Source organism: Saccostrea echinata, unplaced genomic scaffold, assembly GCF_033153115.1.
Source record: "Saccostrea echinata isolate AGI-Se365-2 ecotype Australia unplaced genomic scaffold, CSIRO_AGI_Sech_v1 ptg000001l, whole genome shotgun sequence".
NCBI classification, from domain to species: domain Eukaryota; kingdom Metazoa; phylum Mollusca; class Bivalvia; order Ostreida; family Ostreidae; genus Saccostrea; species Saccostrea echinata.
In genome coordinates this window covers 50,197,472-50,224,753 of record NW_026889750.1, presented here as the reverse complement: position 1 = coordinate 50,224,753, position 27,282 = coordinate 50,197,472, and the positions used below count along the sequence as shown (strand labels likewise).

The 27,282-nt window shown below is 34.6% G+C and overlaps 3 protein-coding genes across 3 annotated transcripts; 1 reads left to right on the top strand and 2 right to left on the bottom strand.

The window, feature by feature from the left end:
- The first annotated feature begins 63 nt into the window (after positions 1-63).
- LOC133198296 (uncharacterized) lies at positions 64-24,045 on the top strand. Its single transcript, XM_061334409.1, has 6 exons — positions 64-117; positions 1,665-2,098; positions 17,663-17,800; positions 18,366-18,495; positions 20,765-20,974; positions 23,762-24,045. Exons 1-6 carry the CDS (start codon positions 64-66, stop codon positions 23,948-23,950), a joined length of 1,155 nt encoding a protein of 384 aa, XP_061190393.1. The 3' UTR covers positions 23,951-24,045.
- LOC133180548 (uncharacterized) lies at positions 2,829-3,909 on the bottom strand. Its single transcript, XM_061315037.1, has 3 exons — positions 3,519-3,909; positions 3,303-3,425; positions 2,829-2,878 (listed from the first exon to the last, which is right to left on the bottom strand). The coding sequence occupies exons 1-3, from the start codon at positions 3,907-3,909 to the stop codon at positions 2,829-2,831; spliced, it is 564 nt and encodes a 187-aa protein (XP_061171021.1).
- LOC133180535 (uncharacterized) lies at positions 5,540-7,756 on the bottom strand. The gene is made up of 4 exons (XM_061315029.1): positions 6,403-7,756; positions 6,147-6,293; positions 5,961-6,069; positions 5,540-5,816 (listed from the first exon to the last, which is right to left on the bottom strand). Exons 1-4 carry the CDS (start codon positions 7,754-7,756, stop codon positions 5,540-5,542), a joined length of 1,887 nt encoding a protein of 628 aa, XP_061171013.1.
- Positions 24,046-27,282: the final 3,237 nt, after the last annotated feature.

Here is a 27,282-nt window from a genome sequence, read left to right as displayed (position 1 = left end):
CAAAATTCCCCCATGCATTAAATTTTGTCTGGGGAAAACACTAATTTTTTTAGTCAGTGCAACATGGAATTAAAGAAGAAATACAAAACAGTTTTACCATTGTGTGGTAGCTGTAAGGTAGTTGGCAAGAAAGATATTGTCTATCGCCCATAGGGCAAGCCCAAACAAAAGTAAAGCATCACACAATAGTAAAACTGTTTTGTATTTCAACCAATTCATGTGAATTTGCAAATAAAAAAATTCAATAAAATAAAAAAAAAATCCTACCTACCGACCCTATTTTTTTTCAGCATGTAACAGTAAACAAACATATTTTTTGTGTGGCCTAAAGGAAAATTTGGAAGTTGTAATAGATCCATAATTTAAATTAAAGTTTGAAAAATCAAGAGATATTTTCCAACTTGGAATTTTCTTTGTACATGTGTATTTACGAGAAACTTATTTCATGTAAGCTTCCTGACATATTGTAGATTCGAGTTTGTTCAAATCATGAAGCTGTAACTCTGTTCGAATCAGGTGGCATAGGAAAAACTGTTTGAAAATCTTCCGTCTTCTCAAGAACCACTAAGCTAGAAAAGATCAAACTTATATATGAAAGTTTCCTGATATAATCAATGTAGATTCAAGATTGTTTGTCATGGTCACAGGGCGTGCAGAGATCCAACTCAAAAAGATAACTGACTGAAATTTTTTGACAAGAAAAAAAAAAAAAAAGAAGAAACCTCTCTTGGCAAAACTTTAAAAACTTGTAGGGTGGGGTAGGGGGGTAGGACAAGTCACTTTCCTAAGTCAATTTTCTTCAGACACATGACTCCCCTTACCATTTTAAAAGGGGTATGTTTCCTGGGGAGGGGGGTATTTTTCCCATTACATTGCATAGAAATTTTAAAACTGACCCCACCCCCCCTTCACATTCACACATACAGGAGGTAGGGTTTACTTCTGCTTGGAAAAATGTCTTTAAAACAGGGTGAATCAGGTGAGCATTGTAGCTCATGGGTCTCGTAATTTTCACAATAGCAAAAGAAAGATAACTCTAAAATGTTGGTAAAACGTATAATATGTTACCCCCCCCCCCCCCCCCCCGAAACAAAAAAATCCTTTCTACGTGCACTTGGCAAATTCATACTGGTCAATAATTGCACGGGAAGGGGGGGGGGTATTTTAAGGTATTCAATGTATAACGACCTAATTTTGTACCTAATAAATGAATGATCCAATATTTTTAATCATGGTAGCATTTTGAAATTGTTATCAAATAAAAATACTCCACAAATGGAATTTACAATTTTTTTTTATTATTGTCTAATTAATTGCACCTTGAATTTTACATTGAAGTCTATGGTAAGCGCTCGTGTTTGTAAGAAGTAATTTGAACTTTGAACATACAAATTTCATGGTGAAAATATGCATAAATTCGATCTCTCTTTATTAAACTATGAAAGAAATGAATCATTTACCACAGATATTTTGACAATACCTTCATTATATATTGACGCCACTAGGATTAACAGTCAATTTTTAATGAATTTTAGGCCTACTTCGCATTAAAAAAATATATTTAGTAGGAAAATTGTCCAAGTTTATTTTAATTCATGTATTATTTTTATTAATAACTACTACTACTACTACTACTAATGAATGTGGAAAACCTTTCTTATTAGGTAGAAATCCTGGACAGGCGTCTAAACCAAAATTGTCGGGCTCGAAATACAGATTGTCAGGAGAAAACGTTTTCGAAGTCCAGCCACATGGCTGCAATAAACGATGGTAATGCAGAACTTCCATCCTGTACCTCCAGGTGGACGGAAGACAATTTAAAGCAGCTGCAGATATCACCCTTGAAATCCAGGGTATACACGGCGAAGGAGATTATATCGCTTTCTCTGAACGAAGAAGCAGATAAGAGGGTTTATAAAATCGATGACCACTTCTACCGTTATATGCCATATGGTTTTGTTGCACTAGACTTTGATGACTTTTATTCTGTTAAATATGAAACTGTTTACTCGCTTCTTTACGATGCAAATGGACACCAAATGCCGAGTTTTAAATTGGAATCGCTTCCAGAGTATACAGACCAACATTGGTGTAATATGTTAGTATAAAATTTTAAACTTGTACCATTTTACTCTCTGTATAAAGCTGTTGTTATGTTTAAACCTCTTAAACAGTTTTTGGAAGTTTAGGAGCTCATCCTGTTGTTTTTCTTGGACATATTGATCAGTGTAGATATAAAGGTACATATAATAGTTTAAGGGAGCCTATTAAGCAGGTCCAGCACAATCTCTTGATTAAGCTATATAGCTTTATCTAGCTATATAGCTTGATAAAGCTATTGAGAATAGCTTTATTAAGCTATTTGGAATGTGAAATATTAAAATAAAATTATTAAAAATAAACACGAGAGAGTCGCATTATGAGTACTTATCAACAAGTTCATCCGTGCATAACAATTACTCACACACTAAAATTAAGGTATAAAAGCGATGCGTGTGGGGCGCTCATCTTATTGAAATTTTCAAGTGTATTGAACGAAGTATAAAAAAAATAAAGAAGTGTAAAAAAAGAAATTAATCGCATAATGGTAAGTATATATTTCTTTTCTCTATCACGTAACATATTATTAATCACCGAGAGTTAGAAGGTTCATCATTGCCTTCATCAAAATTTTGGACATTTAACAATGCATATTTTGTGCAAAAGCTTACGAAACTGTGTACAAAAGTACCAAATTATAGCTTTAAAATCCATGACAACACTCACAATTTGAAGTACATGTGACTTGGAAGCCCTAGTCGCCATACACAGGAAATGCACGATCAATACTAAAGCGTTGGTACTGAATCAGGCAGATCTTCATCTTCCGGGTCAGATTCTATGGAAGCACCGTAGTATTAAAATTAATGTCTTTGTAACCCATTATTTTTTTCAATTACTTTGTCTATTAAAGAAGACAAGGGATTGAATATTTATTATATTGAAGTAAGAAAATAAAATAATTATTCATATTCCAGGTGTTTCTGAAAAAAAAAAATGATAATTTTACAATACCCCCCCCTTTTTCGTATTTTTAATTTTATTTTATTAAAAATAAATTAAAAAATATAATATATGCGGTTATAATATCATGCAGAATAGTAAAGTAAATCCCGGGAAAAATAACAAAGGTCAAAGGAAGAGGGGCTTGTCAAGATCTGGACCTACGCCCAGTACATACATAGAGGATGCAAAAAAGCGACACGACTCCGTGTACAAGAGAAAAACCACAATCTTGAAAAAGGTATGAATATATAACGTACCTTCGTCCTTCATCACATCTTGCGAACTTTCTACAACTTCTAATAATTCTTTGTAGAAATTAATATACATTTTTTTGCCACCATTCTTTATGTCTCTTTTCCATTGTACTTTTCTGTCTTCTCCTTTTTTAACCAAAAAAAAAAAAAAAAAATGCAGCAAAACATGCCGATACGTATGATTATTTTAAAGATGTTGAAAATTTTATATATGCATACCAGCTTCAAAATCCAAATCAAGTAGCTTCTCAATCTGTTCCTCAATCTTGGCTGCTATTTCTGGTTTTGTTCTACTTTCGATAGAATGAAAGTGTGTGCGTTCCAAACTTGTAAAAAAAATTGGTTCTAGAGAAAGTGAGAGTTTGACTGAATTATTTTTAGAAACTTCTTGAATATAATGTTGTCTATTGTTTTTACATTTCTGGGAAAAATTTACGAGTTCTTTATCTAGTGATTTGTTGCATAGAGAAGTATGATCGGTGGAGGAGAAGGGATTGGAGAGGTATTCTGCTGCTCTTAGTTCTGAACGCCACTGAAATATTTCATTTTCAAGATTGGTGTGGAAAATTGTATCATCACTGGAGTCCCTTATGTTCAATTGGGATTTCATGTTCTTTTTTATCTACAACACAATATATATATATATATATATATATATATATATATATATATATATATATATATATATATATATATATATATATATATATATATATATATATATATATATATATATAATTATTCAACAGGCTAAAGAACTCCATCTTACAAGTAAAAGTGAAATATTAATTATTGTGAAATCAGCATCTGGAAAAATGTCCACGTATGCCACACCTTATTTTGAAGATGTTAGTATATTAATCTCATTCAATAAGTTATTTATTTATTTAAAGAAGTGGTTGGATTGAAATTTTTTTATTACTTTTTTTTAATTTTAAAACACGCATTGATTATACATTTCAGCACATGCAGCGAATCATAAAATCTCCCCCCTCTAACGTTCCTAGCGCACCGCCCTCTGTTATAACAACTTCGATATCCTCTTCCTCTTCTATTACTACGAATTGCTCATCTTCTACCTCTGCTGAACTTATCTCAACCCCACACTGTTCTACCTCGTCAATACCTCCTATACTATCTTTAAATGCACTCTCCCCACAACCTTCTCTTGCCTCTCCCTCTCCTTCGTTTCCATCTCCTCAACCTACTTTTCTCCCCCCTATAACTAACTCTAAATCAGGAGAAAAGGAAAAGAGATCAGATGGATATCAGACTTCAAAGAAGAGAAGGATAGTTGTATGCAAGACCAAATGCACTCAGACTGAAACAATAACGACAAAAGTTCCTGAAACTTGCAATGTCTGTTTGACAACACAGGAACGTGGACATTGGGTTGGGTGTGACCGTGCCCGTTGTGGGTATTGGGTCCATGATGAATGCATGGGCTTTTATTTTTCTTCTAATACCATTGTAAAGAAAACAAAGTTTAGGTGTCCCATCCACAGATAAACAACTATGTTATGTCTGTAATAAAATTATCTTCCTACTATGTTTGATATCATTTCTTTTTATTTTATTCATTTTTATTTCACAAAATGTTTGTAAAATACTTGCATCTTCTAATGTATCCAGATTTCTGCAACATTGCATCCAGTGTTTCTCTTTTGGCGCACCGCTGGGAAGCCAACTTTTAGCCTGTCTATTTTTGGCCTCCAATATAAAATCACAGCCCTCTCCTTTGCTGGTATTTCCAGATTCTAAATATTTATTTTATGTACAGTTAAACATCGTTCTTTGAAACCCAATGATACAGAGAAAAATTCTATATATCCTATGATTCAAGATAACAAACTTAAAGAGATCAAATGGTTGTTAATTTTAGGTAAGTTTTACGTATCCATGGTATCTGAGATAAAGAAATTAAAGAGATAATTCAGATAACCATTGTTAACTGTATACATATAACAATACTATTAATTAACATGCATGTTTATCATTAAATATGGAGTTTCAATCAATAATTTAATTTTTGTAAACCCTAGTTCAAACAATATGCTGTTTCAAACTGTCCATAATATTTTCTCCATCTTGACGTCATGTTATTTGCACAGAAAAATTATGCATTGTGACGTCACGTTTTTTATCCAATCAAGTCATGTGTACGAAAATTTACAACCTCCTTCTAACTAATGAAATCTCCTGTTACAAGGTAGATAGAGTTATTGTTTATATTAAGTGCGTCATTTGGCATTTTTGTGCAGTTGAGTTAAGACCATGCAATTCTTACGAGTGAAGGACTCGTGCTCCTGGATGAATTTAAGGACTTCAGTTGGTGCACATACTCTCATAATGATGTCTAACAATTCAATCTGTTGATAGTTGGTTTTGGACACACCAAAGTAAAGGGGAGAAAACTTCAGTCTGGAGGCCATAATGACGTTACTGTTATTACGTCGTATCCCTGCTCTAAACAAGTACACTGCTAGTGCATACGTAAATATGGACTCCAGCAAGAACCTGCATTACAAGTACGTAAACTATGCATTATTATGAAATCCAATATTATATTTTTTTATGAAATCCAATATTTTCCTGTATATATATATATATATATATATACAGGATTTGTTAAATTGTAATTTATCAAATAATTTTTTTTACATGTAGTTGGGATCCTTTACTTCCTTACACCAGGCGAAAAACCCTTTCCCAGAAGGTTCCATTTCCCTTTCGGAGCAATGATACACGTAGGGGTACAACAATTCATCTCCTATGAATAAGAAATGTCTAAATGTATAGATGTATTTGAGAAAAAATAAAAAATTATTTACATTTATGTTTACAGACCTGTTCCAAAAAGAAGAATTTCAATGAACTGCATGGCTTTGTGGTGATCATTGGCATCTAAGCAGGATTGGAGTGCCTTTGGCGATCTGTAGCCTAATAGTTTGGCCAAATCTACCCCTATGACTTGCCATAAAAGCTTTATAACAGCTGTAATATATATATATATATATATATATATATATATATATATATATATATATATATATATATATATATATATAAATCGTTCAATTTTATTGCACCAACAATAAAGTACCTTTGGACATATTAATTTCAACATGTCCCAGTCCAGGTTGGAGGAGTATATCTTGAAGATGGGGGTTGTCTTTTATGATGCGATGAGACAGAAGGAAAGGAAGCCCATCACAACCTACTATACTCCATTTTCTATGATCTGGAATTCCTGCAGTACACTTCAAATTTTCTAAAACAACTTGAACAGATTTAAATGAACAAGGATTAACTGATATTGGATTTCCCATTTGAATTGTAGGAGAAGTAGTATGGGAATTTGATATAAAGGAATAAACATCAACCTGGGATCTGGAATTATCAGAAAATTTCTTCTTCTTGTTTTTTAAAAGATCGGAAACGATGTCCTCTGTAGAAGTTAGCCCTGGATGTTGCTGTTGTAATAGAACATTTATCCTGTTTTCGATGAAATGTTCTCGAAGTGATCTAAATAAATTTTCATAGAAATTGATGAATTCTACAATAGCACTGTATTTATCAGAAATTTGAATGTTATAAAACCAGTGTCTGGGAGAGAAATTATTGACAAGTTGTAAATCTGTCGTGGGATTAGGAAAGAAGTGGACAACAGTAGTGACATAGCTCAAAATAGCTTTGGCATCATAGCGCACCCTCCAGTTCCTCGCTAAAACTTGGTTGTTGTCGAAATATGTTATCACGTCATGCTGAAATGGAATGGTTATTGGAGTGGTTGCATGTTCTTCTATCCATTTCAGAACAGACGTGTAACTTCCGGCGGGATGAGCACTGGAGTACATATTACATACTGTTTTGCTATTTGACATGTAATATGTTAAGAGATTCAAACTAAATGAAAATGGCATGATTATGTTCGAAGAAACAAGGCAGTACAAATGTTCAATAGCAAACACAATCTTAGTTTTTTCTGTAGATGATAAATCACACATCTTTTTCCCACACAAAGACAATAAAAATGAAGATACGACATTGTTTCTTTCAGAAATCCACGTATCAATAGCGGCAGATGTTAAAAAATCAACATTTTTGTATTGGCTGAATATATTTTCATTAAAATCGTCTTTCATCTCTCTGCTTTCTCTAGTGCCAATGGCTTCCACAATTTTACTCACATTCTCATCAGATATGTTGTTTGTTTTAATTAAATTAACTATTTGCTCAACAAGTTCGTTTTCAATGTCTTTTCCATTGGAAATTAAGTTTTTCTCGCTGTATGCAGCACATGCTGTACATAAGTATACTGACCTTTTGCACAGATGACCATTTTCAATGAGACCTTCAACAACAGAAGTTTTGAATTTCTTGCTGGAAAGTCTGTATATTTTAAAAGTCTCATCTTTTGAAAAGTTAGTATGTTGTTTACAGCTACAAGCTGGCATTGTTATCCTGAAAATAATTAAATGTTGTCTACTAACACCCCACCCCCCACCCCCCTCAAATAAAATAATCATATAATATAAATTATGCATTTTCTGTCTTAAATATGCACTAAAATAATATATTATACGATTAATTTATTCCCTTTCTTAAATTGTAATCAAAATCTTCCCTTATTGATCACCGTTATAACTTTCATATCAACAATTCATTTATGTATTATTAATAAAAATGCGTTTCCATACTTTACAAGAAGATGACGGATAAATTACCGTTATTCGTGTTTCTTCTGCAACTACGTTGAAGACAGCATATCCGGTGTAGAGCGCCAGGAGAGAATTTAACTAACGGAGCTCCAGTGGGTTAGTTTTCATGATTTTTTTCACATAAACACTTAAATCATCGATTTCCCAACGTTTCATTGTCAACAACAAACTTTTCAATAAGGTGAGCGCCCCACACGCATCGCTTTTATACCTTAATTTTAGTGTGTGAGTAATTGTTATGCACGGATGAACTTGTTGATAAGTACTCATAATGCGACTCTCTCGTGTTTATTTTTAATAATTTTATTTTAATATTTCACATTCCAAATAGCTTAATAAAGCTATTCTCAATAGCTTTATCAAGCTATATAGCTAGATAAAGCTATATAGCTTAATCAAGAGATTGTGCTGGACCTGTTAAGGTCTATATGGCTATATCGTGTTGTAGAGTAGGATTTCCCCAGAGCCAGCTTTCCCCTTTGAATCTGTATTATAGAGTAGGAGTTCCCCTAGTTAAAATAATCCAACTGCATCTCGGGAAAAGCTCTCACCACAGTTAGAATATGTCCCATGTAGTTACAATGTAGCAAATCAATGAACGCATCCAGTCTGAAATGATTTTAAAGCATACAATTCAGGAGATCGCTTATTTGTCTTCTTTTTTTTTTTTACCCCAGTGAAGCAGCTGCAATGAACACTTTAATACACATGTTTACAAGTAATACTGTGAAGAGGAAAATAGTAAAAAATTCATTAAAAAAAACCCAGGAATTTCTCTCTCTCTCTCTCTGAAACTTCAATCAAACATCCACTTTCTGTTTAAAAAAAGAACTTTCCTCACTTTTGGCTCACTGATATCCAGTGCACTAGAAGTTTTAACCAATTTCACGTTAGACATAATATGACTGAAGAACCACTTAAGGTCATGGGATACTCAAAAATCCAGAGACAATGGGGTTTTTATCTTATATATTCTTTTTTACCTTACCTTAATTCTCTCCATGCCAGATGGCACACAAGGACTGAACATCCCTCTTCCACTGGGACCGAGGCTGCACAGCGTGCCGTGTTCCATGACTTCCTGCCCGCATCATTTCACTCCACCTCCACCATCCGCCGCCATGTTGTCTCTTGGCGGCCCCGCTTCCTTCTCCCCTCAGGCGTCCACCCGAGGCCCACAACACAGTCATCTGTTGGGTCCTTCCTCAGCACATGGCCGATCAAATTCCATCTCCTCCTCCTCACCTCACCACTGATGTTTTCTGCTCCTGCCATCTCCAGAACTGTCTTGTTTGGGATATGCTGCTGCCATCTGACCTTGAGAATCCTTCTGAGGCACTTGGTCTGAAAGATGTCAATCCTCTTTTCCTCTGTCTTGGTAAGCTTCCAAGTCTCACATCCATATAACAATAAGGAGAGGACCAGGCTCTTGAAGAGGGAGACTTTGATCTTTCTACTGATGTCTGTGGCCTTCCAGATGTTGGCTAGCCTCCTGCAGGATGCGCCAGCTAACGCTACCCTCTTCCTGATGTCAGCAGTACCTCCGCCGTCCTTGGTGACATTGGCTCCAAGGTAAGTGAAGCCGTCCACCTCTTCAGCTTCACTGTTTCCAACTATCAGGCTGGATTCACTCTTGCTGTTTATCTTTATCACTTTGCACTTCTTGGCATTCAGCTTCATCCCAACTTTTGCTGAGTTGTCCTCCAGTCTAGTCGTCTTGGACTAAAGATGGTTCATTGATGACATAAGGGCAAAGTCATCCGCAAAGTCGAGGTCTTCAAGCATAGTGTTGAAGTCCCATCCAATTCCCATTCTCTGTTATGGAACGCCATAGCTGCCTGAAGGTCATTTTCATTTTATATGAAGTGGTATAACCTTTATGTGAAGTGGTTAAGTCATTATATATAGTGGTAAAATCATTATATTCAATGAAAACTTTATTATATGCAATGGTTTTTCTTTATATACAGTGATAAAATCATTATATACAGTGATAAAATCATTATATTCATTGATAACTTTATTATATGCAGTGGTTTTATCATTATATTCAGTGGCAATGTCATTATATGTAGTGGTTAAATAATGTAATGAAGTGATAATATCGATATATTATGTTGTAAAATCATTATATGCAGTGGTTTGTCCATTATATACATTACTGAAATCTTTCTGTGATGTGATGAATTCAATATATACAGTACAAACATAATTTGTGTGATAAAGCAATCATTACATTGTATGAAACCCACTGCATGTGGAGTGCCAAGTTAATTTCATTCAGTGCGACACCTTTACATGAAGTGAAAAATCTATTATGTGCAGTACTAACATCATTATATTATATAGTAAAATTATTATATATATTCCTAAAATCATACTTTGCAGTGGTAACATCTTTATATGAGGTGGTTAATTAATTATATGATGTTGTTAATTTGTTATATGATGTGGTCAAATCTTTATATGCATTAGTCGTTTCATGTTATGCAGTGGTAACTTCTTTATCATCATCTAAACTGGTCCTCTTGCAAAAACATTTTTAAAAAATGCGCGGAGTTCCAGTTTAAAGAGTGTTTGAAAATAGGAAACCCAGGCCGTGGCAAATTAAAAGCCGGGACTATTCGAGATTTTTCAAATTTCTGATTTAAAATTTTCAGACTCTTTTTTTAGGCTAATGTGTTTTCGCTGTAAAAATTGTATTTAAATACTTGGTATTTTAGATTTTCTTGACGATTTTTGGTTTCAAGTAAAATTGGTAGGCAGTTTCAATTTTCTGATTTAATATTTTATCTATTGTGCTATAAGTACTTAGTATTTTAGATTTTTTTTTTTTTTGGCGATTGTTGATTTCCATGTTGGTAAAATGGGTAGACTGGGTTGGCGATATTTTATGTGTGTGTGTGTTTTTTGACATATTTGATAAAAATCTAATAAACTTAAAAATTATTCCGATGTTAAACACTGTATTTTAACTAAAAAAACTATTTATTTTTGATAGTTATTTCTTTATTAAATATATAATATTAAAAAAAGGATTATTAAACCAGATCCGATCATCCGGGAAGAACCTGGTGCAAAACACCATAAATCATTTCTAATTTCATAATATGCAAATGTGCACTGGTACATGTATCTATATGCTAGTAGATGGAAGGAAACTGGATTACGTTAAATATGTAATTTGTTTAATACTTCTTTCGGGGGGGGGGTGTTAAATTACTAATATCAACTATTTATAAGACTGTTTCTAAGACTTCAGAAAACCTTAAATCACATTGAAATGCTTAAAATAAAAATTTCTGCATGAAAACATTTCATTTTCAAGTTTCATCTTTGCCGTCGCCAACGTGGCACGGTGATCAGAGTGTCTGCTCTAAGAGACGCGGAATAAGGAGTCAATCCTTACATCACGGGTTCGATTCCGACAGTGGGACGTTGAGACCGGTCCTTCGTAAGAGACCGCATAAAGCCATAAACCGAGGTCCCGTGCCACAGTAGGTGTTGGAACGAAAAAAATCCCTCACTGCTCAATGGCCGTAAGTGCCAAGTATAGGACAAAATTTGCAGCTCTCCACTGGCAAATTGTGGCGTCTCCATATGAGTGAAAAATTCTCGAGAGGGACGTTAAACAGCAAACAAACAACCAAATTAAAATCATTTTAGCCTTTTTGAATAAAATGATAAAATTAAGAGTTATCCTCCAAAGCTGAGGATCGGATATCCTTAAACCAAGCAACTTACGTGTGATTAAAGTTTGACACAAGGCTTTGCATTAATAGTCCTATAATTACATGTATATGTGATAATACTTTAATTAATTTATATTTTATCAAATGACATGAAGATAATGAACAAGTATTTCGGATTTTTTATGTTTGACTTCCGGGAGATCAAATCCGATTTTAATGAACCATTGGCGTCGGAAAGAAATTGATAGTGGGGTGGCTAATTGAAATAGAAAAAAAAATCAAACCTGAAAAAAAAAAACTTGACAAGCAAAAAAAAAAAAAAAAGGAAAATTGTTCTTTCTCCAAACCCGAAAATCCTATTTCGGGGGTGTGGGTGGGGGGTTGGGGGGGGGGTCGAACATCTTTCAGTACCAAATTCGTTTAAACACTACCAATTACCCTTCTTTCACTACAATGAAAGTGGGGAGGGGGGGGGGGGCTAGACCTACGCCCGATTTTCAATGCCTATATTATGTCTACCTTTGTAAAAAAAAAAAAAGGGGTAATAGCCCCCCCCCCGGTTCCGACGCCTATGTGAACCGGTTTTTCTTAAACGTGTCATTTCACTCAAAAAATGCCTTTCAAAGAATGAATAATTTTTAACATCAGAATAATTTAAAAGTTTATTAGCTTTCTGTCAAATATGGCAAAAAAAAAAAAAAATAAAAAAATAAAAATAAAAATAAAAAAAACAAACAAACAAACAAACAAAAAACCAACAAACAAACAAAACACGTAAAATGTCTACTTGATTGCCTAACCGATTTACAAACCTCGCGGGCGGATTCAGAGAGGGCCTATGGGACCCCCCCCCCCCTTGTGTCCAAAATATACAAAAGATTTAATAAATCAGTTGTTTTTTTGTTTGGCTGTGGGCTACCTACCCCGACCAAAAACTTGTCGTGCCCCCCTTTTCAAGATTCCTGGATCCACCACTGAACTTGGAAATCAACAATCGCCAAGAAAATCTAAATTACTAAGTATTTTAAAATTAACTGCAATTTTTACAGCGAATACACATTAACCTATAAAAATGAGTTATTAAAATTTCAGCACAGTTGATAAAATCAGGAAGCTGTATAATAGAATCAGAAATTAGAAAAATCTCGAATTAACCCCGGCTTTTAATTTGCCACGGCCTGGGTTTCCTATTTTTAAACACTCTTTAAACTGGAACTCCGCGCATTTTTTTTTAAATAAAAGGACCAGTTTAGATGATGATAAAGAAGTTACCACTGCATAACATGAAACGACTAATGCATATAAAGATTTGACCACATCATATAACAAATTAACAACATCATATAATTAATTAACCACCTCATATAAAGATGTTACCACTGCAAAGCATGATTTAAGGAATATATATAATAATTTTACTATATAATATAATGATGTTAGTACTGCACATAATAGATTTTTCACTTCATGTAAAGGTGTCGCACTGAATGAAATTAACTTGGCACTCCACATGCAGCGGGCTTCATACAATGTAATGATTGCTTTATCACACAAATTATGTTTGTACTGTATATATTGAATTCATCACATCACAGAAAGATTTCAGTAATGTATATAATGGAAAAACCACTGCATATAATGATTTTACAACATAATATATCGATATTATCACTTCATTACATTATTTAACCACTACATATAATGACATTGCCACTGAATATAATGATAAAACCACTGCATATAATAAAGTTTTCAATGAATATAATGATTTTATCACTGTATATAATGATAAAACGACTGCATATAATAAAGTTTTCATTGAATATAATGATTTTACCACTATATATAATGACTTAACCACTTCACATAAAGGTTATCCCACCTCATATAATATGAAAATGACCTTCAGGCAGCTATGGCGTTCCATACTCTGTTCTCTGACTGTTGCATCACCCAGTCTATCACCAGGAGGAACAAGAAAGCTGACATACAGCATCCTTGTTTGATGCCGCTCATCACAGGGAAAGGGGCTGTGGTCTCATTGTCATCAATTACAGAACATATTCTTTTTTAGATTCATGAAATTTAATCTATGACATGGTAAAATAAGAGTAAAGTTTTATTCATTTCAGGAAATTTTGTTTTTTCATGTTCTTGTATTGAATTTCAATATAAATATAAAAGTATTTAAATTTTAGGGGAATGCAAAAAATAAGGCTGGATTGATATGCAAATTTTGTGTGTTTTAGCATTTAATAATAAAGTATGCACATATTGTTTTACAAAATTCTATAACATAATTTTTTGAATTGTCCTAAAGAATATACATGCAATTTCTATAGAAGCAGGTTTGGTGAGAAGACTTTAAAAAAAGTTGACCCCAACCCAGTAATATTGGTACATGTATAAGAATCAAACAAAAATATAATCCAGATAACTATTCTGAACACAAAAATTAATGTTCTATTTCCAAAATTAATATATACAGCAAGGCATCTGCTGATTTACCAGATAAATTAAGAATTTCAGCAATCCTGGACATAATTTTCTCTACATTATGTCTATCTGCCATAGATTCTGTCTGTCTGTCTGTCTCTCTCTTTGTGTCAATCTCTCTTCAAGACCCAGTAAATATACTTAAAAACAATATACATATATTATTTGCAACAAACTGTGCAAATGATCAATATGTACAAAATGACAATATGTACCTTTACAGCTCTTCAATCAGGTCAAAGAAGGGGGAAAACCTCCCAGATTTTACAAGCCTTAGCATAAGTTTGTCCCCTAGACCCCAGAGGTGCAATATTGGAATTTAAAGCGAAGAGCAAAACACTTTTAAAGTTTTGCCCCCCCCCCCCCCCAACTCATATTTTTATAAATTGACCCAATTTTAGTTCCATGGCAGTGGCAGCCATTTTGGATATTCAAACCCAAGAAACTTGGGGAGACACTTATACATCAATATTAATATGAAATGCAATTGGAGAAAAAAAATCACTGAAAAATAAAATTTCTCCTTTGTTGTTTAAATGACTACAGTTAAAAAATTGCTGAATCTAGTTTAACCACATAATAAGAATAAGACTTTAATGCTTCAAAAGAATTAGTTGCACAGATACTGAGAAATATGAGATTTATATTTTCATGTTTCAATGGTTGCTATTTTTTTTTAAAAAAAGTTAAATGTTGAATGCACAAGCAAGGTTTTGATTATAATTTCTTTGAAGGTTTGTCAAGATTGTATACTGCTAGAGCACCTGTGGAAAATTTACAGAAGAAATTGTGATAACATGTGCCCTCTCTCCCTGTCAAATATAAGTATAGGCATATTCTATTTAGGGAAAATTGGCTTTAGAGGAAATTGCACTCTATAACTATTACACAGATTAATATTTTTCCCAGAACATTGAATCTGGTGTGAGATTTCCATAGGGGAAATCCCACAATAGAGTCATTTTTCCATTGGGGAAATCCCAGTCTGATTAAAACCAGCTCCCTTCTCCTTTCACGAGTGAAAGGAGAAGGGGGCTGGTTTTAATCAGACTGGGGAAATCCTACTCTAGAGCCTATTTCTTGTGGGTGTGTGTCCTACTATAGAGCCCATTTCTGGGGGGGGGGGGTGTTCCTATTCTAGAGCCTATTTCTTGGGAGAGAGGGGGATCATACTACAGAACCTATTTCTTGCCGGGGGGGGGGGGGGGATCATACTCTAAACCTTTTTGCCAGGGGGATCTTACTCTAGAACAAGTTTTCCGGAGAAGGATTTTAGAAAGGAAAGCCTACTCTACAAGACTGGTACAAAAATTTGAAAATCTGGAAAAATGTCATAGGAAATTATTATACTTAATGTCTTTTGATGCTTCAATGTTTAAATTTCTTTATGCCAAAGTTTTTAGCTCACCTGAGCTGAAAGCTCAAGTGAGCTTTTTTGATCACTTTTGTCTGTAGTCCATCTGTCCGTCCGTCTGTCTGTAAACTTTTCACATTTTCGACTTCTTCTCCAGAACCACTGGGCCAATTTCAACCAAACTTGCCACAAAGCATCCTTGGGTGAAGGGGGTTCAAATTTGTTCAAATGAAGGACCAAACCCTCTTTAAAGGGGAGATAATTAAGAATTGTTGAAAATTTGGTGTCATCTTTTCAAAATCTTCTCAAGAACCAATGGGAAAGAAAAGTTGAAACTTTTGTGAAACCTGCATTACATAGTGTAGATTCAAGTTTGTTCAAATCATGAGCCCCGGGGGTAGGGTGGGACCACAATGGGGGATCAAAGTTAAACATAGAAATATATAGGAAAATTCTTTAAAAATCTTCTTCTCAAAAACAAAAAAGCCACAATTAGTCTCATTGATATAGAATCATCCTCAGGTAGTGTAGATTCAAGTTTGTTCAAATCATGATCCCCAGGGGTAGGGTGGGGCCACAATGGGGGATCAAAGTTTAACATAGGAATATATAGGAAAATTCTTTAAAAATCTTCTTCTCAACAACAAAAAAGCCACAATTAGTCACATTGATATATAATCATCCTCAGGTAGTGTAGATTCAAGTTTGTTCAAATCATGATCCCCAGGGGTAGGATGGGGCCACAATGGGGGATTAAAGTTTTACATGTAGAAAATAGAAAAAATCTTTAAAAATCATCTCAAGAACAACAAAGCCACAATAAGTCAAGTTGATATGGAATCATTCTTAGATAGTGTAGATTCAAGTTTGTTCAAATCATGACCCCAGGGATAGGGCAGGGCCACAATGGGGGATCAAAGTTTTACATAAGAATATATAGGAAAATTCTTTAAAAATCTTCTCAAGAACAACAAAGCCACGATAAGGCATATTGAATTGGAATCATTCTCAGGTAGTGTAGATTCAAGTTTGTTCATATCATGACTCCCTGGGGTAGGGTTGGTCCACAATGGGGGATCAAAGTTATACCTAGGAATATATAGAAAATCTTTGAATATCTTCTTCTCAAGAACAACAAAGCCACGATTAGTTATACTGATTTGGAATCATCCTCTGGTCAGGTAGTGTAGACTCAAGTTTGTTCAAATCATGACCCCCGGGGTAGGGTGGGGCCACAATGGGGGATCAAAGTCTAACTTAGGAATATATAGGAAAATTCTTTAAAAATCTTTTCAAGGAACATGAAAGCCATGATTAGTCATATTGATATGGAAGCATCCCCAAATATTGTAGATTCAAATGTGTTCAAGGCATCCTCCAGTAGTAGGGTGGGGCCACAATGAGGGATCAAAGTTTTACAAAGAACAAATATAGGAAATATCTTTAAAAATCTTCTTCTCAAGAACAACAAAGCCATGATTAGTCGAGTCATATTGATATGGAAGCATCCTCAAGTAGTGTAGATTTAAGTTTGTTTAAATCATGACCCATATTGACTCAGGTGAGCATTGTGGCCCATGGGCCTCTTGTTTTATTTTGTTTTTGTTTGGTGATGTAATTGCCCAGTAAATATAGCAAAATAGCACTGTTTGTTAAGTAAGTAAAAATACTTTTCATTTCATTTTTTTTAAGTATTTTTTATTATTAACAAAATGGCTTTCAGCATAGACCTGCTCAAGAAAATGTTTGGTACCCTTGAAAAGGTTTTAAAACAAATTATTAAAGCAAAAAATGGGGTTAGAGCAGGCCTGCACTTGGGATGAAAAGGACAAAGAACCAATCAACAGACAGAATGATTCTTTCAGTCACATCATAAGGGAAAATGCATGATACAAAAGACTATCAATACACTAAATTATATAGAAATACCAGCCTAATATTTAAGTACAGGTTCTGACTTGTAAAGTTAGTTCAAATATTACTGGGATTTGATTTTATTGACAAGTCAGTTACTTCAAGAAACTTACACAATTGTGGAACAAGTTGATGGTAGCATTAAAGTACAGCATCATTAAAGCATTGTGAATCCTACATCCCTAGGTTCAGAGTCTATGGAGAGCAGTTCTGTAAACACCTGATTTATATGGCCTGGCAGCGAGAACGCGGAGTGTCCATCTCAGCTTGTATGTTCCAGCAACTCTTCCAGCACTTCACCGCTATGTTTGGACTTCACTCCATGTAAGATTTAAACTCAGTTGGAAAAAACTCCATGAAATAAATTTTCGTCTATGTATTTGAGATGTAAAATTTGAGTTTTGTCTGTGTATTTGAGATGTGACTTTGTAAAATTTGAGTTTTGTCTGTGTATTTGAGATGTAAAATTTGAGTTTTGTCTGTGTATTGAGATGTGAGTTTGTAAAATTAGAGTTTTGTCTGTGTATTTGAGATGTGAGTTTGTAAAATTTGAGTTTTGTCTGTGTATTTGAGATGTAACTTTGTAAAATTTGAGTTTTGTCTATGTATTTGAGATGTGAGTTTGTAAAATTTGAGTTTTGTCTGTGTATTTGAGATGTGAGTTTGTAAAATTTGAGTTTTATCTGTGTATTTGAGATGTGACTTTGTAAAATTTGAGTTGTCTGTGTATTTGAGATGTGACTTTGTAAAATTTGAGTTTTGTCTGTGTATCTGAGATGTGAGTTTGTAAAATTTGAGTTTTGTCTATGTATTTGAGATGTAAGATTTGAGTTTTGTCTGTGTATTTGAGATGGGTTTATTAATTACGTGTTTTACCTTTCATTGACAGTGGTTTACCAAGTCTGCATCAGGAGCAAGTCCGTATCAAAAATACTGACGTCCGATCAACTCCCAACCTTTCCTTCTGTAACCCTCCAAGTTATGAAAAAGATTCTTTAAAAACATATGCAATCTGCACGGTAATTATCATTTTCTATTCCAAAAGAATTAAACACTGTGCCAGTCTGTGGTGTAATGTTACAAATCTACCAATATATATAAAAGTATACACAATAATCCCTGTGCTCCCTATTTTTGCTGAAGGTAAATGCATGTACCAACAGTAAATATCTTTTCTAATCCAGGCACCATTGGTTCCTTAGAAATTGCCAGATTGGACAACATTGTTAAGGCCTAAGAAAAAAATATGTTTGTTTTCTTTTACTATCACATGCTATTAATAAAAAAAAATAGGGTCGATTATAGTAGACTTTTTTTAAAAACATAATTGAAGGCATAACTTTGAAATAAATATAAGAAAGGCTGCTTTCTTCTTTTTTAACAATCTACTTGACAGCTCTAAAAATAGCTTCTAAAAAGACTGACCTTATGACCTATGAACAGTTACATTTGAAAGAAAACGTACAGACATACAATTTTGGATTGTACAGCTAAATAAAATATTTGAGCTGGTGCGTTAACTTAGGGTTGGTTGGAACCATAAACGAACATATTTTTTTCTTAGGCCTAATAATGGGAATAACATTTTTCATAAAAGGCAAAATTTGGAATAGACAATACCTGGATTATACAAGTTTCACTGTATAAATATATTTTAGGGGATACTGATTTGAATATTAATACCAGAAGTGTTATATATCCATCAATAAAAAGTCAACATTTGCAGAAGAACTCAAAGTTCTATGTTTTTGATACATTATTATTTATCAGATACTTTATTCAGACAGGGATGTTTAGTTTTCTTTATATTAGAGCTACAGAACATTCTGATTTTGCAAATGACGCATACTATTTTTTATATTGTTAAAGTAATGTCAATCTAGTATTAGTTTTTAGATAAACAACAAATTTTATTGTGGTTTTTAAGTTTATCAAAAATTTCAGACCATAGCAATCATAATTATTAGGGATGTCAAATCGGTCAATATTTGATAATCGGTTACTCGGACGATTTTCCGATCGAGTACCCGGGTACTCGGAAAAAGTGTATACATGTAAAAGTTTGAGACCTGTTTACCACATCGATGTTTTCTTTCGTTTATAACATGTTATAATGCATATACATAAACATCGAGCCCAACGAAAACGATTTTACTTGTACTTTATTTATTTATCAAACAAACACAAAAGACATGATCAATTAATACACCAATAATTACACATGCTTTACAGTTCTTATTTATGAAGACAATTTGGTCAACGGAAGAGAAGGACGCAACTTTGTGATGATTAGACTCTAGCGAGGGAGAATATCTTTGGGAACAGTGGGGAATGGACTATTTTGTGATCGCGAGTCGTATATTATTTACGTTTGCAAATTTATGTTTTCTTTGTGATAACTCTGAAAGTTATGTTAATTTCTCGATATTTACAACTCCACCCGTTATGCATAACTTATTCCACGTTTCCAACTGCCGTTGATGCCCTGGTATGCACAGCAAATTAAAAAGTGATTCCTTTAATACATGGATGTTTCCACCCTATACGCTAAATTTACTATGCACATGCAGGTGCCTTTTATCATTTTTTTTTAAATCTTCGGTCATTTATAAATAATTCTTCACTTTTGAACAGTCTGGTGAATTGGTAGCGGTATTTCTATGTATGTCTTATTTCGTTTCCGTATGCTAATTGAATAATCATAGAATAATTAATAGATCATAATTAAACGATGTTCATTGAAAACAAATAATGAAAGCCATCTCAAAATTAGGGTCACAAGAGGTGAGAACGGCTGTGTACAGTGTCCAGTGATTAATTACCGTTCACGGTAGCTCAGTCGGTAGAGCGCTCGCTCCGTGATCGGGAGGTCGTGAGTTCGAATCTCGGCCGCGACAGACCTAAGTCGATAAAAAATAGGTAGCAACTGTTCCTTCGCCATGCGCTCGGCACTTTGGAGTGAAAGTTGCGGGTCTTTCGGATGAGACCTTAAAAACCGAGGCCCCGTGTCACGGCAGGCGTTGGCACGATAAAGATCCCTCACTGCTCAATGGCCCTGAGTGCCGAGTAAAGGTCAAAATTTGAAGCCCTTCACCGGTATATGGTGACGTTTCTATATGAGTGAAAAATTCTCGAATGGGACGTAAAACAATATACAATCAATCAATCAATCAATCCAGTGATTAATTACTGTATATGAAAGTTCAAACCTCTTCGTGTAAGTGTTTTCATGGCAAAATGCATTCAGATTGCTTTACTCCTGTAAAGTTCTAATTTTTTTGATTACAGGTGAAAAAACTACACAGTGAGGAGAAACTGGAATCCCCTGAATCACCTCCTACCAAACAGAGGAGGAGGGGTGAAGAAGTGGTCCAGGGAGTTGTGTCACACTTATGTCCCGATTTGATTGGACAGCATGGCGGTCAACTATTTGTCCACTTTCAAAATAGATCGGAAAACCAGTTAGGACTACTGGGGTTTATTGTACAGGACACCAATGTAAGCTTTTCTAATACATTTTCATGCCCATATTGTTTTTGTCCTGTCCGTCTGTTTGTCTGTCTGTCTGTCTGCTGTCAACTTTAACCTTGCCAATCATGCCCCTGGATCGAAAGATCCCGGGGGTATATTGTTTTTGTCTTGTCTGTCTGTTTATCTGTTTGTCTGTCTGTTGTCAACTTTAACCTTGCCAATAACTTTTGATTGGTTGGCGTTATGACTTTCATATTTCAAATGTGTATTCCTTGTGACAAGACCTTTCTTTGGGTACCATCATATTTGACCTTTCACCTTGACCTTGGAGTTTGACCCACTTTTGCAAAATTTTATGAGACTTTAACCTTGGCCATAACTAGGGCTGCACGAATCAGAAAATTTTCGAATCGATTCGGTTCAAACAAAAACCTCGATTTTCGAATAATTTCAATTCGATTATAAGAAATAGAACCTATTTTATTTTTGTATAAAATTTGTAATGTTTGATAATTCAAAATAAATAATGAAACACACTTTTATTAGATTTATTAAGATAATATGGAATGTAAAGCCAAGAAAAGATAGGAAATACCTAATGTTCTAATTACAAAGTATGAACCAAGAATCAAATGTCTGAAATCAAATTATTAAAATACTGTCATTAGTTTTAAAAGAGAAAACATGCAAACAAATCTTTTAAACAAAACTTCCATGATTGCATATGCTAAACATAAAAGTATTGGTGATTTGCTTACAAAAGCTATTTTGCCACAATAGAAATTAGGGTTGGATCTGATGTGATTTAAATTTTTAATTCACCAACACGATATCAAACCGCCGAAACACATTGCTGTCGTAACAATACAGTCAATAATTAATTTCACATTTAAAATGATGTCATTATTAAAGAGAAATGCGAATTTTCGCAGCACTGTGTCATGTCCTCTAATTTCAAAATTGCGTCGCTGATAAGTGTGGCTTAAATGCACTAATCTTCTGTGCCATCTTTCTGGAAGAAGTCCCCTAGTTAGAATAATCTAACTGTGTCTCGGGACAACCGGGTCCGTAGAACATTTATCATTTTAACGATAGAACATTCTATCTAGTAGAAGTCCCTCGCCGACTTCTTCGCGGCCATTTTCGTGTTTTTGTTGGTTTTTGTTTACATTAACATGATCTGCCATCATTTCTTCCGATTAACCAATCAGAATGCACCTAATAACAGCGGATGTTAGTCAGAAAAAAATCAAACCTGAATGGAAAACCGGGGAAAACGTACCAAATCGAACCGAAAGATTTTAATTCGCGGTTAACCGATATTTCGGTTAATCGTGGCAGCCCTAGCCATAACTTCTGAACAGTTGGTGCTTGGGGTTTCAAACTTCACATGTGTATTCTTTGTGACAAGGCCTTCCTTCGGATACCAACAACTTTGACCTTTTGACCTTGACTTTGGAGTTTGATCTACTTTTGAAAAACTTTAACCTTGGCCATAACTTTTGAACAGTTTGATGCTTGTGGTTTCAAACTTCACATGTGTATTCCTTGTGACAAGACCTTCCTCTGGATATCAACCTCTTTGACCCTTTGACCTTGACCTAGGAGTTTGACCTACTTTTGAAAAACTTTAACCTTGGCAATAACTTTTGAACGGTTGGAGCTAGGGCTTTCATACTTCACAAATGTAATCCTTGTGACGAGACCTTCCTTTGGATACCAACAACTTTGACCTTGACTTGACGTTTTTACTTACTTTTGAAAAACTTTAACCTTTGCCATAACTTTTGAACAGTTGCAGCTAGGGCTTTCATATTTCATAGGTATATTCCTTGAGACAAGACCTTTCTTTGGGTACCAACATTTTTTATCTTTTGGCCTGGATTTTGACTTGCATTTGAGAAACTTTAACCTTAGCCATAAGCTGCCATACAGGGGCATCAGTGTTTCACAAACACAACTTGTTTTCTTATGTATTTATTAAAATTGGTATACTGCAGACATACTTCTTTCCACAAAGGATTAATTTATGCTGCATTTTCCAAGTGTACCCTAAAGTGTATGAAAGATAATGGGATCTTAAGAAATCAGTGTAATTTTCTATTAGTGACTACACAGAAGTTGTAAGTCAGTGGAATTATGACCCAGTGGAAAGAAATGTATTTACAGTAAAAGTACAGTTTACATCTAATCTTTCAAGGCAATTTCATCTTAAATATAATGTTCGGGGAAGCTTAAGAAGCAACGTACAGGGTTGTCATGGAAATCTGAATTCTCTCTGTTCATATACATTTTGCACATGATGTAATTTAATTTATATAAAGTAAATCAGTTTTTATTTGCGAGAACTTTTTTGCATAATTACATGAGACAGTCTGCTTGCAAAAGTTTCATTCTTGTGTATAATTGAATTCTTTTATGAAAGATTTTATACAGCTTAACAAAAATTCATGAAAAATTTGTTTCACCTATAAACACCAAACAAGACTCTCACAAAAATAAGTTGTCTCGAAAATTAAGTGATCTACAGTATAAGGCTACATAAATTAATGTTTAGACTTTCATCCTAGTCTGCAAAAAAATATGGGACAAATGGTTGGAATTTATTTTTTATCCTGTAGTGAGTAAAATAACTTAATGTAATTCTGTAAAACAAGTGATGTGTAAATGGGAAGGGGGGGGGGTGAGAGGGAAGGGCAGGGAAAGAATGTAAATATCAATTTTTTTTATAAACTAATTTCACACATTTTTTGTAAACTAATTTTACACATTTTTTGTAAACTAATTTTACACATTTTTTTCTTACTTTCTTAGGTGACTTTTACTCACTTTTCTTGTGAAGATGAAGACTATGACCTCATGATAAAGGGGAAGGCTGCTTTTCCAGAGGGGTCAAATCCAGTGATAAAATTCAGCAGGCCCTACAACTACTTAAAATCTGAGGACAGACTCCACATTATACAACCTCTTCTCAAACTTGGATTTGTACAGTCCATACTGTAAAGACTCATACTGAATATAAAATTGTATGTACATGCTTGTGAGATGAAAAAGTTTTTTGCAAGTAGCTGTATGAAATACAGTTTTATGATCTCATATTATGCTTTGATCATTATTTTTTATTATCACCCCTTGGAAGATGGGATGTCATTTGAACTTTATAATCTCATTGCATAAAATAACATTATTTTTTATTTTTCTGAAATGCCTGATAACCCAGAATAAAACGCAGACTATATTATGGCAAAGTATTCTTACAGATAGAGAGAATAGCAGAGATAGAAAATAATCAGAGGAAATTCTGGTTAAATTGAAGTCATGAGTTATTTTTCTTGATATAATGAGGTATTGTTAGCAGTGAGCTCACAAAATGATACCCCCTGCTCTCATATAAGTACAATGGCAAAGTTGATTTGCTGTGGGAAAGCCCAAATATCTCTCTGATCAAAATATAAAGTTGGAGGTGCACAATGGCACTATGTAATGAGTATCGTTAACATTTATTCAGAGATATACAGGAGGAGTTGTCGAAAAGAAATGGGTAGCCCAGATAATGTAGAAAGAATGGTAGTGTACATGTTTTGCCATGGGAAACATGAAATATGTCTGATCATAGAGTAAATTAGGAGGTCACAATGGCACCATGAAATGGTGTATAAAAGATTTTATTATACTTCTGTTAAAATGTTTCCTATATAAAGTTAGAAATAAAAATAACTATCTTTATAGTCTCAAAATTTCCACACATAGCAAAGCTATACCCCGGGGTATAGTTTTTGATATCCACACCTCGGAAAATTTTCATGCAATTTTTGCCGCCAATTTTGATTTCCTGTAATCAATCTATAGACTTATGATGTCATCCTGACTTCAGTAGCATTGTGACGTCATCAGGATTTCAGCTCATTCTAGCAGTGTTATCTTATTCCAAATACTAGCTAGTTCAAAACTTTTATAATTATTTTTTTTCCATGTTTTTACTATCGGACTGTAGTAACAGGTAAATCCAACTCTCGGTAATTATGATATACATCAGTATAATAAAACGCTTATCCACTGGCTGTGAGTGGGATAGCTCTTTCATCAAACCCTTGACAGGAACTATTCCCCTCGGGCAAGCCCTCGGGGAATAGTTCCTGTCGCGGGTTTGATAGAAGAGCTATCCCACTCACAGCCAGTGGATAAGTGTATATTGTTAAAGTATCACTAAATTTTATTCAGTTGTAGGGGAGGTGTTGCGGATAAGAGATGGGTGCCTCAAAGCGTAACAGACAGACAGACACCCCCATTATTATACACAACTGCTTGAAAAGCGGGGGTATAATAAAGACTGGATATATACATTTAAAAAAAAGACATCTCGGGCAACAAACAAAGTTGAGAAAAATATTGACCATGGCAAAGCTTTCATGGACAATATGACTTAATCTTTGCATTTTCTGTTTCAGTAAACATTACATTTAGGAGAAAGAAAGTTGAACTCTTATAATTGTTGAGTACAAATTGTTCTTTCTTGAATGAAATGGAAGTGTTGCGTCCTTCTGATCAAACATTTATTCTAAGTAAAAAAAAACGAGAGCTTTTAATTACATTCACAAAAATATGTGAAAACATTTACATTGTAAATGTTTCCACATACTTTTGTGAATGTAGTTAAAAACATTCGCCTTTTGAAGTCGTCACAGTGAAATATCCTTTACTACGGGTGATCAATCCATGGCTCAAGGACTGCGGCAGCAGAGAACCATGAGTAGTGTGGTTAGGAAACTTTTCAAAGAATTGTTGTTACAACACGCAGGGGAATTGGCAGCATTGAAGCAAAAAATTAACTTTCATTTCACAATGCATGGATCAAGGTGTAAATCTCTCATATTTCGAGAGGACACAGGCAGGAACATTTGAACGATCCACGGAAAAGATTAAACTGAACAACCCACATATAGGAACATTTTTTAGAAGAGCACAAGACTGTAGAGACTGAAATGAATTCACTACAACAGATGTCATTCTCTTCTACTATATCAGTTGCTATATTTATAAAACAAATCTTTAAATCCAAAGATCAATCAAGACTATACATCACATACATCTCATGGGAGCAAATCACACAAGTCGAATCTTTTGCGAGTCAGTTCAAAACTTCCCTAGACACTATCCAAGCAAAGGGTGACAACCTGTGCTCACATGAGGTATGCTTTTGTTTTGTTTGTTTGTTTATTATTAAACGCCCCTCTTGAGAATTTTTCACTCATATGGAGAATCCACCACTTGCCGGTGGAGAGCTGCAAATTTTGATCTATACTCAGCACTCGGGGCCATTGAGCAGTGAGCACCTTTTTCGTGCCAGTACCTACTGCGACATGGGACCACGGTTTCTTACAGTCTCTTCCAAAGGACCGGTCTCCACGACCCACAGTGGGATTCGAACCCACAACATAAGGATCAACTCCTTGCTCCGCGACTCTAGAGCAAACTCTCTAACCACTGTGCCACGCAGGCAACACATGAGGTATGCAAAAGAGGAAGCAGAACTGATCAAACAAGAAGCTGCTATTAAGACCAGCAGAACTATGTTAACTTGTAAGAAATAATTGGAAGCAGAAGCACAAGGCCTTGAAGCTTGAATTCTCTGATGTTAGTGAAAATGCATCCAGGGACTCTGAAGGCAGAAATGAAACACAAGAAGCAGACAAGCTGACAAAGAGACATGTTAAGGAGAAGGTGAAAGTTACAATTCCTCCACCTGATCTATTGATTTTTGAAAACGTGCCTGGAAGACCTGGATGCTGTCAAAAATCAAATGATCCCATCAAGACTTTGGAAATTCAGTGGTGAATGTTCACGGTACTTGACATGGAACCACAGTTTCTTGAGTGTGATGAAGGACATTAATTCAAACACATACTAGTAAGAGCATTTGGATCTTTTACTGAATAAATTTGGACAAGTGTGCAAAGTGCAGTGGGAAAATATAAGATCTACAAATGCTCATTTGGAGAGGGCGCTAACACAAACCTGGGAGAGACTTGACCTGTAGTATGGGAGCACAGTCGCTTTGGAACATTCAATAAAGCAAGGCATTTCCAGTTTTCTTTCTCTTAAAGAGAATTATATAAAAACGTTATTTTGATCTGGCAGAAGTGGGGTCATTGAAAAGTGATCATTCATTTGGATCAGCCTTTGCATGCTTTGATTTGTGATCTGCGAAAAATGAGTCTGTCAGAAAATTATCTAAGCGTTTCAGTGAGAAATGGGCAACTACATGTGACAATTACAAAGTTGACAACAGAGTATCATATGTGGATTTCTCAGTATTTTGTGAAATTCCTCTGAGA

Excerpts from the sequence above, each read along its gene's own strand:
- LOC133198296 (XM_061334409.1), top strand. The coding sequence starts at position 64 with ATGGAATTAAAGAAGAAATACAAAACAGTTTTACCATTGTGTGGTAGC. Across the intron at positions 118-1,664 it reads CATTGTGTGGTAGCTGTAAG|GTAGAAATCCTGGACAGGCG; the intron begins GTAGTTGGCAAG and ends CTTTCTTATTAG. Across the intron at positions 18,496-20,764 it reads AAACATATGCAATCTGCACG|GTGAAAAAACTACACAGTGA; the intron begins GTAATTATCATT and ends TTTTGATTACAG.
- LOC133180548 (XM_061315037.1), bottom strand. The coding sequence starts at position 3,909 with ATGAAATCCCAATTGAACATAAGGGACTCCAGTGATGATACAATTTTC. Across the intron at positions 3,426-3,518 it reads TGATTTGGATTTTGAAGCTG|GAGAAGACAGAAAAGTACAA; the intron begins GTATGCATATAT and ends TGGTTAAAAAAG. Across the intron at positions 2,879-3,302 it reads AGATGTGATGAAGGACGAAG|AATCTGACCCGGAAGATGAA; the intron begins GTACGTTATATA and ends GTGCTTCCATAG.
- LOC133180535 (XM_061315029.1), bottom strand. The coding sequence starts at position 7,756 with ATGCCAGCTTGTAGCTGTAAACAACATACTAACTTTTCAAAAGATGAG. Across the intron at positions 6,294-6,402 it reads TGAAATTAATATGTCCAAAG|CTGTTATAAAGCTTTTATGG; the intron begins GTACTTTATTGT and ends TATATATTACAG. Across the intron at positions 6,070-6,146 it reads AATTCTTCTTTTTGGAACAG|GAGATGAATTGTTGTACCCC; the intron begins GTCTGTAAACAT and ends TCTTATTCATAG.